This window comes from Accipiter gentilis, chromosome 20, assembly GCF_929443795.1.
Source record: "Accipiter gentilis chromosome 20, bAccGen1.1, whole genome shotgun sequence".
Taxonomy (NCBI): Eukaryota; Metazoa; Chordata; class Aves; order Accipitriformes; family Accipitridae; genus Astur; species Astur gentilis.
Window position 1 is genome coordinate 23,330,685 of NC_064899.1, and position 18,604 is coordinate 23,349,288.

The 18,604-nt window shown below is 42.5% G+C and overlaps 3 protein-coding genes across 6 annotated transcripts in view; 1 reads left to right on the top strand and 2 right to left on the bottom strand.

Annotated features, from left to right (window-relative positions):
- The window catches only part of GPLD1 (glycosylphosphatidylinositol specific phospholipase D1), a 489,207-nt gene that overhangs the window by 359,878 nt on the left and 110,725 nt on the right, over nucleotides 1-18,604 (bottom strand). The window lies entirely within an intron of this gene.
- NRSN1 (neurensin 1) overlaps nucleotides 1-18,604 on the top strand; it is a 677,204-nt gene that overhangs the window by 5,792 nt on the left and 652,808 nt on the right. The window contains exon 3 of one of the 2 annotated variants that reach the window (XR_007508896.1): nucleotides 414-1,499. Coding sequence is in view for 1 of the 2 variants with exons in the window: in XM_049823699.1 (XP_049679656.1) it covers nucleotides 414-812 (399 nt within the window). In the remaining variant the exon portion in view is untranslated. Of the gene's footprint in view, nucleotides 1-413; nucleotides 1,977-18,604 lie in introns of those variants that run through there. The other variant, XM_049823699.1, reaches the window with a different exon arrangement.
- DCDC2 (doublecortin domain containing 2) overlaps nucleotides 13,601-18,604 on the bottom strand; it is a 68,476-nt gene continuing 63,472 nt past the window's right edge. Inside the window, exons 9-10 of the mRNA XM_049823696.1 lie at nucleotides 18,015-18,359; nucleotides 13,601-16,741 (exon numbers count right to left, since the gene is read on the bottom strand). Of these exons, the coding sequence (XP_049679653.1) occupies nucleotides 16,634-16,741; nucleotides 18,015-18,359 (453 nt within the window). The 3' untranslated portion in view covers nucleotides 13,601-16,633. The remainder of the gene's footprint in view (nucleotides 16,742-18,014; nucleotides 18,360-18,604) is intronic.

Below are 18,604 nucleotides of genomic sequence, written 5' to 3' on the forward strand. Positions count from 1 at the left end.
ATGACATTTCATGGAGTAAAAGCAAGTGGTGGATGTGACACCAGGGACTGAACTGTTGGTGCTAACCACCACCTAAAGCTAAAGAAATAGTTGGTCACACAGCACTGGGGTTAAACTGTGATCCTCTCTGTGATGGGGCCTTGGGACATGAAACGCTCTTTAGACATATAGATGCATATTGCAGAGTTTCCAGAAATGTCAAAACTGAATCATATGAGTGTAAAAAGACAGTTTCTCCATATATTTGAGTTCTAGTAAGGCCACATATGACCTAAAAGAAAAATATCAGCCTTCTCCTAGAAGAGAGAACTGTACCTGCAAGACACCATGAAAGCTAAATGCCTCCTAGGACCACTTACCAACTAAAAACTGGAAAGGCATATTAATTGGGGTTTTGTTTCTTTGTTTTCCAGGTCGGACTCATCTCTGGGACGGCTTTTATGCTGATAGGTTTAACAGTTCTTGTAGTGGGTTTTCTTGTGCCACCAAAAATCGAAGCTCTTGGGAAAGATGATTTTGTTGTGGTGGATACCCGTGCCATTCAGTTTAATGGGTCCCTTGATATATGCAAGCTGGCAGGAGCAATCTTGTTTTGTGTCGGAGGGTCCACTGTGGCAGCATGTCTGCTGATGTCTGCTTTTGCTAAAAGTTACTCCAAAGAAGAAAAGTACCTCCAGCAAAGATTTAAAGAGAGAATAGCTGATATAAAAGCCCACGCAAACCCAGTCACAAAAGCACCAGCACCGGGAGAATCAAAGATACCTGTCACTTTGTCCAAAGTTCAAAATGTCCAACCTTTATCTGAAACCTGACCCCGGGTTTTGTTTCTCACTTGTAGATCACTTTAACTGGAAAATATCAGCTGTTGTTGGCATACGTGCTAGTGAATTACAACATCGAGTGCTCTGCTGTACAAACACACAGCTGATGGGAAAGCTGCTCCAATACAAATTTAGGATTGGGAAAAGGGAAATTATGTGATTAGACCTGTGACCAATATATTCAGTATATTCGAACATTTTAGTCTGTGTTGATCCAATAAGTCCTTGCAACAACGATTAGGTGTTTAGCTTATCAGAGTGCATCCCGGGAAAACATAGGGTGTGTTTATGACAGCCATACCAGGAACACCCTACATCCCACTGTTTAAAGTTTAGATGAGTCAGCTTTTTGTTTAATTTCCTTCTTGCCTTTAAAAATACTGTTTAGTCTTACCGCCTGGTTCTGCTGTCTGGGAAGCCAAGATTCTGCCCTTGTAATTTGCACTTGTCCTCCTGTCACATGCTACAGTCTGTATCAAAGTAATACTGCACAGGTAAAACATACGCAACAGTGAGCGCCCTTAATTTGATCCTGGCGCAGGTCACTTCCCAGCAATGTTACTTTCTGGGAAAAACAAGTTATACTTGATCCTGAGTTACAATTAGCCTGTGCAAAACTGCCACTTTTGTCTTAGTCATTGCCATATTAACAAAAACCACAACAAAGATAAGGAGTTCGTATGGGAGGAGGAACATCATACTTGTGTATTTTGGTTTGATACTGTTTCTTTCATTATATTGTACAATGTTTGAAGCTCACACAAAATGTTTTTGTTTTGGCTGAGTATGGATTACTAAATGTGGTTTGACATGCCCAGGCCCCATATTCTGTCAGTACATTAATGCCATGTTAGATGACCTTAACGTACTTATCTAAAGACATTTTGAAATGCTGTTTATATTTTTATAGAGGATAGAAAAAGTTATGCTTAACCAGATACATTTGTGTAAACGCTTACCTGAAGACTTGTCCTTTCATGGAAGACCCTTAATTATTTTCCCACCCAAGGCAATTATTTCACTATCTTAATCTATGGATTTAAATTAAACTGTATAAAGAAAGATGTGACATTTGTACTCTCTGACAATATGTGCCACCTTATAGTTCTGTCTATTTTTTTGAATGGATTGAATAAAATTCTAGGCGTGAGCCAGCCATGGATTTTGTGCAAAGTCTCTTTCCAGTCAAAAAATAGGTTTATCTGTAAACTTAGTATTTCAGTTTGAAAGGAGAAATTGGCAATTGAAACTGACCAGTCTCTTAAGGCAGTTTGTGTTTTCAGCTTTCACAGGCAAGGAATCAAAAAGATTGCAGCACACTAACAACAGGTACGTGGTAACAGGTGTGCTCTTTCCTTTGCCGATAAAGCATTTTGTGGTCTGTGAGTCGGTTCATACTTTCACAACTTACATAAACCAGAACATACATGTTTGGAGGTTTCAGCTGAATCTGCAATAATTATCGTGGCTGACAACAGCATCAGAAATAAAATTTTCTTCTGCAAAGAAAATGCCTATCTTAGCAACACAATTGTGGTGTCCAAAAAGATGGACAAGCAAGAGCTCGTCACATGCACATGATTACAGAGAATGAAGCAAAGTAGGTTTTGGTGCATCTGACAATTCACGGGCACCCACATATTAGAAGTGCAAAAGCACATTGCACCCCATGCTTAAAAATAAGATTGTAATCTTAGAGGAGAAGCAGATGAAGCAGTACTAAAGAGGAAAAGATGAGAAGTCTGCTAAGGTGAAGAGCTGTGTATTATTTATCAAGAAAGCCAGTAACTACTCACAAGGCATGTGGCAGGACTGGGACGCAGGGACAGGCTGTCACTGCTGCCATTTGTTAGTTATTCCAGGTAGAGAGGGTCCTCAGCGCTTTCTTTTCCAGTTGGGAAGAATTTCGTTTAGGTTTTGCTGCTGTTGGGCTATCGGTGTGTGGGCAGCAGAGAGTCAAACTGTCATGACCTTTTCAGTGGAGAGTTTTTAATTAAAAATGGTGCATGGAGGAAATGTGACATTTTAAGTTTTACAGTGAAGTTCACCAAAGGAGATGAGAGTGAGGGCTCCTGTAGCTATTACCGAGTTCCTTCTCTCCACCTACATTTTGTTAACACTGTACTGGAAGATAGACTGAAAATCCAGCTGGAAAAGAAAGCACAGGTTGGGCTTGTTTACCCAAAGTAGCTGTATGAGTATACAGTTCTCCTTAAAACACACCCCACATGTAGACACACGTGTGCAAGCGTTGCTAAATTTTTGGTCAGAGGACAGCGGACCCAAAAGGTAATGAACAGAGCTGCTCCAAGCACCGGGCGCTCGGTCGCATTGCGCATCACTCCTGCAGAACTGCACATGCTTTGACAGTACGAGAGAGGATGAGTCATGCATGGCATTACCCAGGTGTTAGGGGAAAAAAACCAACCCTCGAGGATCTGACTGAAACTTGCTGGCATAGGAAATGCATTTGGGATTTAGCAGCAGCAGCAAAGTTGGTTACGCTGTCATGGCTAACGTTGCCACACACATTTCATCCCATTAAACCCTTGTTTCAGTTGCTTAGAGCTTTTCCAGAATTGAGACCTCCGGAGGCTGCAATCCTTCACAGCAGAGAATCAGTGCCACACAGGGCTTTTGTAGAAATACTGAGCAGAAAATTACGCTGTTACTGTGAAGAAGCCACATACTGGAAAGGTTAAGACATGTTAGAAACGTTTTCAAATCCATTTCCTTGTAATGTTTTAACACCTTCATTCTTCGGTGCAGGAGCTGAAGCATCAGCAAAAGAGCAGTGGAGATGTGCTTTCTGCTGTCCTCGTGGAAAATGCCTGTGATACGGTCTCCAGCCGGGGAGCAGTGAGGGGCAGCCAATCTCCCTGGGAACTTCCCAATGAGGCTGAGGGCAATCTGTCCCTGCACGTATCATTTCCCTGCCATATATCTTTTTCCCTTTTCCCATCTCCACCAAATTGCAGCATATGCTCCGCTCTGGGACTGCCTGGGGCTTCCCCTCCTGGCACTGGCTCCCATCACCTTTCTAAAGGGCACATTAGTGGCCATCCTAGTGCAAATAAAATATGGCTTAAGCAGCCAAGGTCTTCTTTTTCCAACCCTCTGACCTCCCTGCTCAAGAGGCTTCTTGATGCTCAGTTTCTTCCTGCTCACCTTATTTCTTGCCCCTCTTCTAGCCTTATTCGGCTTCAAATTACAATGCAACCCCTCTTAGCCCAACACCGTTTTCTCTGCAACTGTGGTGAAAGAAATCACCTTTTTCAGTCTGAGCAGTAATCACCAACTTAATTTTGATTAATACATGCTCTCCTGAAAGTTAGGTCTGCTTCCCCTACCACACTGTGCAGAAAAGGCTTCTCCTTAGCATCTGTTCTGTTCTCCCCCTCCAGGCTGTCTCGACCCTTTTATTTTCCATTTGTTCCCAGCGCAGTGAATCACAGGCAAAGGCAGAGACGCAGAAGTGTCCCCTCCTCCCAAGCTGCCTGTAAACAGATTTAATTCCCAGTTTCTGCTAAAACCTCAGCCTGCCATTTCCAAGTATGAGATTTTTAATCACGCGCAAGTGCAAGCAAACAGCCCTTCACGAAAGCGGCGGCGGCGGCGGCAGCAGGGTGGGGAGGCTGCAGTGTCCTGACCAGCGGCCAGCAGAGAGAGAGGTTTGGCAGGGGGAGAGCAGCAGCAGAACCTGCACAACCAAAGAGGTTGTTCAGCCCCTGAGGATGTGAAATCCAAGGGAGACAGCAAAAGACTGCAAGAACTTTAGTTGGATGCACTTTGCCAGCAGCTTTCTTTCAGAGGGCTAATAGCAGAACAACAATTTTGGTAAAATAAAGGAATTAGCACTTCGGCTCATTCAGGACAGACCGGTCATTCTGCCATCACACAGCAGGCTGCCCTCTCAGCTCACAGCACGTCGGGAGGAGCGAGATAATACGACAGTCCCCGAGCAGGCTTTGGAGGCACAACCTCGCTCCCTCCTCATCCTACTACTTCCACGGCTGAGAGAAGCAGCATCTCTGCAGAGCCTTACCCTGCACCGGTCATTTGGGGTTAATGCCCACGCACCACTTCCAGAAATGAGGTTTGAGTTCTGCCAGGTCAACCCCACGGCACGGTTTGTCCCCGAGGAGCAACGTTGCAAATGGGGAGACCCACGCAGTCTCCTATTTCCGATATTTAGAGACCGTGCGTGCTCCTTCTGATCTCTGGGCAAACAATCCGTCCACACCCTGATTTTTCTTCAGCTCTTATCTGGATGCAGGGCAGACCACACAGTGCGCATTTCCTGCGTCAGTTCGCTTGATATACATTAAGCAGGGCAAAGCTCAGTTTTGCTGTCAGATAATTTACAGAGGGATTGGTACGAAAATAATCTCTGCGTATTAGCAGTAGGTCAGGCAAATACTTCGAACAGCCCTGCAGACAGAAGAGACAGCATCAAGTAACTTTTATTGTTTTGTCTAATCACTTACAGCTGTTTTTTGAAGGCCCACTTTTTTCCATAATTTACTGTTCATGGGCTTTTGCAAATAAAGAAAGGAGACCATTTTTAAACACTGCTAATAAACTGGTCAATTTAACAAAGTACTAGATATGCTGCTCCAGCACTTTCAGCCTCAAGGCTCACAGCTTCAGGCATTTCAGTTTTTTTGGTAGGCAAGTGGGCCTTTCTGGAATGTCATTATTTCCCTGTGTCTGCTCACCTAATGACTTCAGCATCTGCTGCCCTTTCTCTCCCTGCCTCCTTCAGAAACCTCGAGCCCTGGCATTTCTTTCCTAAGCCTCTGCATCTGTTTTGGGGACAGCAGCTAGTTTTGGGGACAGCAGCAGGGGTGAGGTGAGAGGGACCCCTGCCCCAGGCATGTCTTGGAGGGGGTGGAAAACGGGGGAGGCAGGTCTGCAGCACAGGCAGGAGGGAGATGAAGAGGGAGAGGGGCGAGAGGGAAGGAATCCCCGGGGCAGAGCTGATGAAACGCAGCATTTCGAGCATCAACATTGGTCATCCATCAATGAATATCAGGAAAGACAGACAGTGAATATTGAAAGCACAGAAAAACTTGCTGCGGGTCTAAAAGCTGTGACCAGAACAACATAAATACAGTGGCTAAAATCGTCACGGAGGTAGACATTTAAAAAAACAAATGAACTTTTAACATCAATATTCTCTCCACCACAGATGGCTAGACAAGCATGAGGACCTTACTGCTGGTCAAGTGCATTGTGTCCAGTCTGAGGACGCATTTTCTCCTTTAATATACTAGGATAAAGAAACCTCTTCTGATAGCTCTTGCTCAGACCGGGTTCAGCTCTCACCTGACCCCTTGCAAAGGCATTTCTCCTTAAACTGGAGTAAGTTTGTGCCAAGACGAAAACGCTCACTTCAGAGACTGCTGAACACTGGTGCTATCTCCAAGAAGTGCGTATCGGAGCCCCCCAGCATCCCTGACATACAGGCTGGCTGGGTCTCTGGCTCACTGCTTTGTAAGGCCACAACCAAGTGGCTTCATCTGCATCTCCCCCTGCAAAGCAGAGGTGGCTGAGCTGGCCCAGAGCAAGGCACGCCGTCGATGCCAAGCGGAGCAGAGGCAGTCACCGAGACCCAGGACAGCCACAGCAGCCAGCGCCAGCTCCTTTTAGCTCTGTCGTGTAGCTCAGCTCTGAGGGCAGGGGCAGCTCCAGCTTTTGTCCAAAACCACCATAGGAGCCATGTGAACTTCCACATGCCCTGAGAGCCAAGGTCTCAGAATTTTCCCAGTGTAAGATGTCACCATCTCTTGACGTACTTACAACACGGGCTGTGGTAGGAGCCGAGTTCCTCGGCGCGAACGCCCATGAAAGAGAGGATTGCAGCACACGTAACCAGCCCCTGTGTAGCTCAAAAATCACAAAAGCATGGCCTGCAACTAGCTTGTGCTGACCTCCAGGCAATCACGTCACTGTGGAAAGCGAGAGGTTGAGTTAGTTGGTTTAAACATTGCTTGTGTTTAACCACAAGTCTACATGAGCTGCCATCAAATCTTTGCCCTGACATGGAGCATTCTCCGAGTCTCCTGCCCTACCACCGTCCCTCCAGCAGCAGGGACTGCCCTCTGAGGAGTGCTCCAGCATTGCCCTCTAAACCAAACTGCTTTTTCTCCAGACACCACACATGTTTAGCCTAAGGTATGACAGGAAAGTATCCTCCAGATCACGCAGAAGTTCACCTGCCTGAACCGATGGCAGAAACCGAAGACCTCAGCTCAAAAGCAGCTCCGGAGCCGACAGCCAGATCGTTTTCTCTCTACAGATGCATTCATGGCATCCGTGTTGCGAGGGCTCTGGCCCTTAGTTGTCTGGTATGTTGCCAAGTCTTTTCATACCGGTTGCCTGCAAGCAACCCAGTAGGCAGGCATACAGGAGGCAGTTCCCAAACCACCCCCCAAGAGCAGCGTAAACCAGACCACTGAGCTCTCACCTTCAAAACACCCGGCTGCGGATCGCATAGATGCTGGTTTAGAAGAACCCTAAGGCGTACACCAAATTATCTCCAGATGTGCTCTGCAAGGAGGCCGCTGTCTCCTGTCTCACACCTGCCTTCAGGTACGTGCACAGCAAAGCGCAGAAACCAAAGGCGTCAAAGACTACGGCCTGCCTCCCACGTGTAAAGGAATTAATAGCCCACAATAGGAATTAATCGGCTCGTGGCTTGTCAGCAGGGGTGAGCAGTAGATGGGGCTGAGCTGCTGGGAGCACCACGTGCCAGGGAAACGAGCCGTGGGTGGATGGAGCTGACTACCCACGGACACACGTGGTGCTGAGCGCCCGACACGTGCATCGCTCCTTTCGGTACGGGAACCCTGACAAGCAAGCGTTACGTATAGTCCTTTTCATTTGCTGGTGGAAGCAACAGGCTTCCAGAGAAGTAGGCATTTGCCTGAAAGCCGTGGCAAACACTACCAGGTCAGTCAGCACTCCACGATCTCCTTCTCTCCGGCACCGGCCAGGCACCTGCGCACCCCCCAGCAGTCCGTTTTGGGGACCCTTTGCAGCTCCGTGGCTATCCCCACTGCGGAGATGCAGCAGCACATCCGAGCGTGGATAGGCGTTAGGAAGTGAAAAAAGCCTGACACTAATATTAAGGCCTTTGAGATGAACTCTCCGCCCACCCCACTCCCCAAAACCCCACACCCTTTATGTAAAAAAGCCCCTCTGCTTCAGTTTGCCCGCAGAAACTCACACTCGAGAAGGCTCTGCCAGGGAAAGGCTCTAATCCGCGTGGGTGGGCACGATGCTCCCGCAGCAGACGGCTGCCGTCTGCAAGCATCGGATGGGCTTGAGGGCGAGGTCCCCAGTCAGAGAAGCATCCAAGAGGTTTAGCTACCTTACCTTCCTCGTCCTGGGATAAGCCACTTATAACCATGTGGTTGGGACGCTTTAAACGATGAACCCTTCAGTCATCTTGAACCAGGCCTTGTGTTGCACACAGAGGAGAAATAGCCTCCATCAACTTCTCTTTCTCTGCAGAAGGTGTCTACTTGCAAACAGGGAATGCAAATCCTAGCCCTTGGCTTACCGAGTTAATTCCTGTTTGGTTCTAACTCTGAGGGGGCAGTGGGAGCAATAAGAGAATGGCAGGGGAAAGCATAAAGCTCAGGTTTCTCTGAGGACACCAGCCTTGCACCAACAATTTCTAAGGGAGAAATGGAGCACAGGCATTATTTTTAGAAATACCTTTTCTCACAACCAAACTGGAAGCAGCAAATGCAGCAGAGAAACAGAAGGATGCAGAAATGGCACGCAGTAATGAAAGCACAACCTGTGGCAGTGGAGGAAACAAGGGCAACTTCTGCACGAGGAGACCACGCTGGGTACCCGAAGTGCAGTGGCAGCATGACTGCTCATCTCCGACACCACCACTTCATCATGGAGGCAGAGGAGTTTAAATCAGTCAAATTGCTACTCAAATCAGAAGTCCTTCCCAACTAAGACAAGCAGAAAAATCTACATATCACTGAGCTCTGAAGATATTTTCTTCCCCCAAGAGCAGGAGAACCCACTCACCCATGTGAGTGCAAAGGCAAAGGGATGGTACCCAAGCCCCTAAGTACTTGCTAATAAAATAACCGTTCCCTCCTCCCTCAAGCATTGACTTTGTGGTCCCCTAATTCCCACCTCCTTGCTTCTATGACATTCAACTGGTTCTTCCACAACACTGCTTCAGCTGACGGCTGGGGTTCTTATCCCTCCCTCTGCCCCAGGGAGTCCTAAACACTCCCACCAGTTTATCTCTTCCCAAGCACCTGCCCAGTACCAAGGCGGGGGGGGTAAGGGGCCCAGCCAGCGCTGCTGCATGAGACCTACGGCTACGGCGGGGTTGAAGTCCACGCAGCGAAGGAGGGTGCTTCTCCCCCAGAAGAGAAGGGAGAGAAGCAGGGCAGACTGCAGCCAGCGGTACCGGCCGCGCTGCCAGAGCCAAATCCCATCCCACGTCCCCGAGAGCCGCAGTCTCCACATCCCAGGCTTCACCTGGGAAGGAGCCGGGTCAGTCACCAGCACGCAGCAAGTGTACTCACAGTGTGGGCAAGTCTTGCTTGGCTACAGGAGAAAAGGGGGTTGGGAGCAGTTTTGTTAATGACCGATTTCTTTAAGAATATTCTCTTCTTAGAGAAAAAATATTGCTTGAAAATAAATGAGGTAATCTTCATTTTTGCTATTGTTTTGACAGGATCTATCCTACCAGATGATGCATTGGATTTGGAATATGCAGTTCTAGCAATGCTTTTTCATTCTGCAGAGTTGAACAGTTTTTGAAGGACCAGGAAACTCAAATGTTTTCACATTTGGAAGCTGAAAATCTGAACTGGTATTTTTCTTGTTGTTGTTTCTGATGAGAAAGAAGAGAGAAGGAATGGCCCTAAACTGGCAAGACTTGAAAGCAATGCAGCGAGTCTTAAGAAATGTAGTTTCCCTTAGACTCTTCTTATAAACCCTTTTGTTCAGCATCTCAACACAGCCTCCCACTATGGGGAAAATGTGATTTTACTCTGAATGGTGAGGCTTGAAGTGGTTTTGACTTAGGGGCAAAAGTCACTCTCATTCTCAGTTTACAATGCAAGCACCAATTTGACCTGTAGCCCCGACGCTGACTCTGCCTCCGTTCCTGCGTGCAGCCTGCCAGAGGATGCTCCTCGTACCACCACAGTCCCCGCAGCCCTGACGCCTGAGGGCCGATCCTCTGACTGTAGAAAAGTTTGGGTTGGTGGTGCTAGGGCCCTCCTCTGTTTTGGCACCTTCCCCTTTATCTGAGCTGCTACAATCTGATTACTTCCCATTTTGTGCCTAACTTTTGCCCATGCCCCTGAGGGGGCCTCACACCCAGTGATCCTCTGGGAAAAGGCTGAAGGAGAAGAAAACCCCGAAGCACAAGGACCACAGTGAAGAAAAGTGCACAACTCTATAGAATTGTTAATCTATAATAGATGCCTTTTGTTAACAAAAGCATCCTGCCACTTTACAGTACAGGGTTTGATTTACATATGTCCTGGTTTTGGCTGGGATAGAGTTAATTTTCTTTCTAGTAGCTGGTGTAGTGCTATGTTTTGGGTTCAGTATGAGAAGAATGTTGATAACACACTGATGTTTTCAGTTGTTGCTGAGTAGTCTAAACACCAAGTCAAGGGTTTTTCAGCCTCTCCTCCCAGCCAGCAAGAAGGCTGGAGGGGCACAAGGAGTTGGGAGGGGACACAGCCAGGACAGCTGACCCAAACTGGCCAACAGGGTATTCCATACCGTGTGACATTATGTCCAGTATATAAACTGGGGGGAGTTGGCCTTGGGGGATCCCTGCTCGGGAACTAACTGGGCATCGGTCGGTGAGTGGTGAGCAATTGCATTGTGCATCACTTGTTTTGTATATTCCAATTCTTTTAATATTATTATTGCCATTTTATTATTGTTGTTATTATTATTATTTTCTTCCTTTCTGTCCTATTAAACTGTTCTTACCTAAACCCATGAGTTTTATCTTTTTCCTTCCAATTCTCTCCCCCATCCCATTGGTGGGTGGCGAAGCGAGTGAGCAGCTCCGTGGTGCTTAGTTGCTGGCTGGGGTTAAACCACAACAACCTACCACCTTTGCAAGCTATACTTTTTTTTTTAAAAAAAAAAAGAAGCATGAAATGAAGTGCCTAACTTTGTGGCAAAGGCAGCTACAGAATAACTCTTAGTGTTCCTTTTCTTCCTCTCTGAATAAAGAGGAGCAAATCAGACCATGCTGAAGAGGGAATGACATTTTGGACGCAGCCCATCACTCACTCAACACCACTGGAAGTTGTTAGAGTCAACAGTGCTTTGGTATTGTTATATATGCTTTACTGCATGCTATTACTGCCTTTTGCAAGTGCCAGCCAAAGCTTCTCCTTCCTGTGAAAGTCAATTTCTTCACAGTAGGAGAGGAAATTGTGGACATTATCCTTCCACATCATCATCCGATTTTAGGCTAATTCTTAAGCTGCCTCTTTCCTTTAAGGGTGATTCAGCCAGCATCTCAGATATTTTGCATCATCCTCTAGAGGGCAATTTTTCTCCAGTCACAACCTGGAGAGCCTAGAAGACTGGAGCCAGTATAACCACTGAGGCCAAATGTGTGGAGTGAGGTGGTTTCAAGACCTGGCTGGTGGTTTTTTGCACACCTGGAAGCCTGGAACAGGGCAGGACCACTCTCCTGGAAATCCCATGTTGAGGCTGTAACTTACGTGTTCAGGAGAGGAATATAGCCTTGGACAAAACTTTTTCACGTTTTATTTTGGAGTATGCAAGAAGTAAATGCCTTCAAAAATGATTCTACAGAGGGAGCTTGGATTAGGAGCTTGACTTCACCTCCTGCACACGTGTCCCAGTGCCAGCACAAAGGCTGGGGTCCAGAATATGAGAGTGAGTGTCCAGGCAAACAATTCTTACCGAGGAGAGAGCTGACACTGGCTTTTACATTGAAATGCATGGACACTAATCAGAGAGTTCACAGTATAAATAGTATGCATAAAACCTGTGCCTTTGGAAATCTATTAACCATAATCATGAACTACATGCTCTTGATATACAGAACTGTGAATCATTTTATAGAGAATAAGATTCCTTCTAGTTTCTGCCAACTGAGATTTTGAAACCTTTTTAGGATTAGAGAGTAGAACCTCTCAACTAATAAAGCCTGTATTTTGAATTAAATTTTGGTCCCACTGAGGACAAGCGAAAAGTATAATTGAATTAGGGATTAATTTATAACATCACAAATATTATAGCTAAGTATCATCATAGCTGTAGGTGATTGCAAGAAAAATACGAATATTTAAAGGCATTCCTAGTATCCGCATAGGTTGTTGGAAGTCTGCTTACTGTTTCAAAATACTCCTTCATTTAAATCAGGTGCTCCCTGCACTGTAGCTAGTACTAAAGACCTTTGAAAGTTTTGGTATCACATGTTATAGTAAAGACTTGTACTTTCTTTCTTGAATTTTCTGAATCCTGTCCACTTCCTTATGACCCACGTAGCTCCCAGTCGGTTTTAGGCTACTACTACCATTTTACTTCAGGGCTTCAAGAATTCTGAGCTTGGCTCAGCAAAGCACCAAAGTATACACATAACTTAAAAAGATATGTCACCCTTTTTATGAGGTTAGTAATAACTAGATTTAGCTATATATTCTTGTATAATTATAGCAAATTTCAGGTACAATCAATAATATCTCTTCCCATCACTGACAATATACCAAGGTTAGATTACTATACATGCACATTATATGTGTGTGCAGTATGGGTGAACACAGAGCAAATGTATTCCGTTACAGTGTTCACACACATGCCTGTAAGTTAATGCATACAAATACGCACACGCACAATACTCTAAAGATGGCAGGTGGCTTCCCTATCTATTGCCACATTTAAAGCACTTCTTTTGATTAAAACTTAAATTGAAGGCTATCAGCCACCCAAAACAATACATCTTTGAGCTGCATCCCATTAAATCATTCTGATTGCTACTACTTAATAAATACACCCTTCCTTGGGATACTTCATTTTGTACTTACATTTATTATCTAACGGTTATTTTAATGTACCTTTGGGATAATAAATCAAAATACCAACAATCCTTTCCCCATATTCAAGTAATCGGAATACTTAGACTTAGTCTTTTCCTTTTTTGCACGCAGGGTTATTTTGCTTTACTTTAGATGAGACTGAGTGGGGATTACATTTTCCTTATTTTCACCCTTTTCTGTCCGGAAACTAATTTTATTTTGGCTCTGATATGTCAAAGCACCAAAGCATTTCATTTAATGAAAACTGCAGTCCTGTTGGATTTAAGCATATGCTTTAACACTTTGCTGAAATTAGGAATTTCAGCAGGGAGACATCTAAAAGTTTTGGTAGTTTTCTCAAGTATTGCCAGTGAACAGATAAAACTCATGTTATTTGCTGAGTATCAGCTGAACAGTATATACATACTGATAATACAGTCCTAACCTGGACAATGACATTAAAAACCAGTGGCCAGCTTAACTGTGCTGTTATTCTTAGATTTATAACTCTGTAACAGCTAAATTATCAGCATATTTTCTTTCACTGTTGCACTACAAAGACTACCAAATCTGATTTTTTATTTTTTTTTTTTTAAGTTCTTGTTATGGGAGAATCCTATCAGCTGCAAAATCGCCAGGTTTATAAAGTCAGTCACCCAAAGATAGACTTAACATCAAACAGGCCTTGATATGAGACAAAACACAGGAAAATCTGTGAGCTAGTTCTCTTTAATAGCAAATTATTTTTAAAAATAAAAGCAAAACAAGAAAACAATTCTTAAAAAAACCCTCAGAACTGTTGCATATAAGCTAATAAAATAACATTATATAAGGTTAACAAAATAATGTATTTCTCATGTAAAACTGAGTTAAGCCATCACACACAGCAAATCCAGACAGAAAAACTATTTGCAAGACCACCTGTATGCTTCGTTTAATTTCTACTTTAACATCAGAATTATTTGTTATGCATAAACTAACTTCTCTATATAAAAGAACCTGATACAAAATCCATGTTGTCAGTATTGTAAGGTGAATGATAAAATGGTTATATCTCTATCTGCAAAAAGTCTGATTTGCTATTCTGAAGAAATATATCCTGTCTTTCTTACAAGAAAACAGAGGGGAAAACATTTTAAAGCCTGAATAACACTCATAGGGATTTCATATTCCCATGAAAGAAAATGATCATATTACACTTCCTTCAAATTTAGTTTGAGCTTTTAAATTACTCTTATTGATATCTGTAAGTCTTATAAGCATGGAAGACACCAAACATTTGGGGAAAAGGGAAGAAATGACGGAAACTGTTGGCAGACAGAAGCTATAAATAGAAACCAAAGGGATAAAAGTATCACCATACAAATCCCTCAGTTTCTTCTAAATATTGTTTCTAGGTAAAACATTTTGAGGCAAATATTCTCCAAATTGCGTATCTCCATCAGATATTTTTGGATGCCAATTTAACTTCAAACTTTTGAGCATGAAGAACATCTCAGAGGTTGTTCAAGCCTTAATCTGCAATAAAATGAAGCAAGTAGAGTATCTGGTACACCATTAACTTCTAGCGAAGAGCCCATTCATAGTAATGTCAATACAAGATTACTGTCATTTGTCTTGATTCACCAACACATTTAAGCCTATGCTTACTGGTAAGCATCTGAGTTACTCAGCTCTAAGTGAGAAAAACGCAGCCTTAGCCATTTTCCTTGGTCAGCCTTGCACGGAATTTTCAGCGGGTAAGTTCCCCTAAGCACCCCAAGGACACAGAGCTGCCTTCCCTGGCTGGTTAAGTATTGTTTAAGGGCTTTTAATGCTACTGCATATATTATTCCACTGTTGGATTAACTATAAAGGTACCTAGAGGATTTCTGTGTGTCATTTTTCCTTACTAGCACGTACAGTTATTTTATTCATTCTGTTTTGTTTGTTGTTTTGTTGTTGGTTTGGGGTTTTTGGGGGGTTGGGGTGGTTGTTTTTTACTTCTGAACTTTAAATGTCTCCTTAAATCCCAGTGAAATCAAAGGTATTTCAGCATAGACTTAATTGCTGTATCGAATAAAAGAAGCATACATACTTGCTTAAGAGCTTGGCCAAATTAGGAGCTCATTTTGAACTCATCACAAATGTAATATTTCCTCAGATCTTTATCAGACAGTTTAACAAAAGACACAGGAATTAGAGACAGAGATGACACAGGGCAAACTGTTCTAACTCTGTTCCTATGTTTTTTATCATTATGGGTTTTTATACTTACATTGCCAATACTCAGAAACATGCTGAAGGATCTCTATATATTTCTACTCCATCAGAAAAATATATTTAATAGTTACTAGAAAAAGTGAAGATGTTTGTATGAGTTTCAGTCATGACAAGTGGTTCTTCACATTCCTCAAACAGTGCCTCGAGTTCAATTTGTTCATAAATGTAATTTTTGTCATAATGGCATGAAATCAACAAAAAATGACATTTAGTTTCTCATAGTAACAATTTACCAGCATTAATGATAAGAAAACCCACTATTTCTTTTGTATAATTAATGAAATTATGCTCAGGGCTGTATTTCTATGAACTACAAATTATTCCCATTACTAGCAGAGAAACAGTAAGAGCAATGGAATTAGTGTCATTAAGAGAACTAATACTGCAGATCGATGCCTTATTTACTAATGCAAATTAAGCCACAGCCTATCAAGAGGCAGCTTGCTCAAAAAGAAGATGACACGCTCCCAACCATTAAGGCTACATAAAGGATTCATAAATGCAGCGATTGTTGCCTACTTTTATAGAAAACTGACCGCCTCATCCTAATGTGTTTCATATTAAAATGGCTCCATTCACAGCAATGGTTTCATGGCAATTTCAGTCAGAAACCAGGCCTATTGATTTTTTTAATTAATACATTAAATTTCACATAGACCGAATTACAAATCCACCCAAACTCAACTTTTGAAACTAATCTGCTACATACTCTTCCTTTACTTTTTTTTCACTGTGATAACAATTCACTGTTTAGTGAATTGGTGCAGGACAATCAACAAACTTCTTGCTGTAAATGGGAACAAGCTGCAGTATTGTAGGCTGTCTACATATATTCATAGTGCTAAATAAGTGCTATTTATCAATGTATAACCTAACAATTCTAATAAATATATTGAAAATCCACTAGTTAGTAACATTAGGACTGACACCTCATTATTGTACACCATTTTTTGTGGGCATAAGTTGATTAAGTGAGGAACATATTCTAATTATATCTTAATTTTATGCCTGAAAATCATACACGTCATGTGGAATCTTAAAGGAGAAACTACATATGTCCACGTTAAAAGTAAAAATTTGTTTCTCTTTTCTGAACAAATCTACAAGAAGTTTTGACATTGAATTTGGGTTGGTATTTTTTCCTTTTTCTGGAACAGTGTCATTTTGGTGTTTTTTCTATCGCTGCTAAACATCTTATACCACAGAATAGTTCATTTATTTCTAATACTACTATACAGTACTCTTGTACTTTCCCCCTCAAATTCTATCAGAAAATCTCACCTTGTAAAAATAATTCTATGTTCTTCTAGTAGCTATTAATGTTTGTTTTCTCTATCAGTCCTTATAGCATTACCATCTCAAGACTCAATGTGTGGGTACTCAACCTGTCTTCCCATTGTAAGTTATCAATAGCAAAAAATAACATGCTTTATGTTTAAAGTATTATCATTTTTCTTTTTCTGCTCATTACATTATTTCCATCTATGCAACTGCAGCATAGTCATTGCTCTGGTCATTTTTTTCACTTTCCTGTGGGCTGGTGATTGTCACCCTTGGATTTGTGGATGCTTTTTCGAGATGGGAATCAACCTAGAGAAAAAGGACAGGTACTGTTAACTTCATCAGGTAACAAAGATTTCAATTCATTTCAATACAGTGTTAGCACGTCACACTAAAATTTCCACAAGGTATTTGTAATGTGAAAAAATGTTTTCCAAGAGTGATCACATTAACATTTTTATTTACTTTATGCTTATATACCTTCCAAAGGAGAAAGTACTCAAATTAGAGGTCCCCCCCAGTTCTTTCCTGAAACATGCAGTTACCCACATATCCATTTAAAGTGAATGCTCGCTCACTTTCTCCACTTCCATAAATAATTTCAGCTTTTCTAAAAACTAACACACACAAAAAAATCAATATATCAAGCATAAAATAAATTCAGGGCCCAAGAATACGTCACACTACTCGGCTCTCTTAATTGAAAAATGTTCTTGTGTGTCGTACAGAAACAGAAGAAAGCCCAGTTGCAAGGTGCAAGAAACCATTCCCAGTGTCACAAGAAAAGCAGAGCAACAGTCTGTTTTTCAGCAGCCTATAGGCAGGGAATGTGCAGCAAGTTGTTCTGCCTCTGACGCTCAAGAATCCCACTGTTCCCAGATCTGGATTCTCCCTATCAAAGCAAGTACTTTGTTTCCCACGTTCTGTTTGCTGGTCAGTTCATCTGACAGTCAGAATAGTCCACTTCATTTTTCTGGGCTACATGTGTCCATCTAAGCCAACATCATGTTACTGTGTCTCCTAAATTAATAGGTTATTTGCTTTCAAACTGACCAAAGCCCCTTGTTTTGAGGATCTTGTTCATCTCCACTGTCTTTTGCAATTTCTAAGAAAAGGAGATGAAACTTCCACAAAACAATGGCAAGAGCCCTTTATGAAATGCAAATTCTGTGAAAGTCAACTCATCAAAATAATGAGGGACTGTGGTTTCATGAACATACCCTTCTGCTCTGTCCTAAAGGACAATGTATTGTGGAAATATATAATTATTATGCTTTTCTGGAAATTGCAAGAATTTTTTTATTACTTTTTTTAAAATTCAGAATACTCAGGAAAGCAGGAGATGCAGATTCATCAAATAGCAAGAAACATCTGCTTTCTCAGTTGGAGGGCATGTAATATAATTACTGATGTAACTGATCCATATAGATGGAAAACAGCTTTTCTACAAACTGAAGTTCTCATAAATGCTTTCAGGACCATATCAGGAGTGAGCTACTTAAAGACTAGCTGAGAAACCTAAGGCTGAGATGAATGAGGAACAATAACTTAAGAACAACAAGCTGAAAGAATAAACACTCACCTGGTTCTGACTGTCAGAATCCTCTTTTATTTCTTCTTCAGGCTGAAGATCACCTTGGTAGTTCAAGTGCTCCATTCCCTCACCATTTTCTTCATTTTTCTTGCCATTTAAATGGGTAAGTTCCTCTTCCTCTGCTTGGTCAACATTCTCTGTCTCTTCTGCTTCATATTCAGAATTGTAATTTAATTTCTTCTTGTTTTCTTCTGCTTCACTTCTTTCTTTAACAGTTTCCCCACTTTTCTCTCCATTCACTTCTGGATATTCTTCCTGTCCTTTATAGGCCTCCTCTCCCCTGTCATTTTCCTCTTCGGCATTTTCTTCTTCATCTACAGTTTCGGCTGGCCTCTGGTGAAAGGAAAAGCAGCAGCATAATGAGGCATTTTTAACCAGAATGCTCCATGCAATTCTGGAACGTGACAGACATCAAAATCACAATTACATCATTACTGAGGAGTAAGTATCCTAATTTGAGGTTTGTCTACATGGACAGAAAATGATGCTCCTGTACTAACACCCCATAATGCACTCTTATTCTTCATTAAAAATGTGTTAGTGAGATTTAAATGTATTACGCTGGGTTAATCCATTTG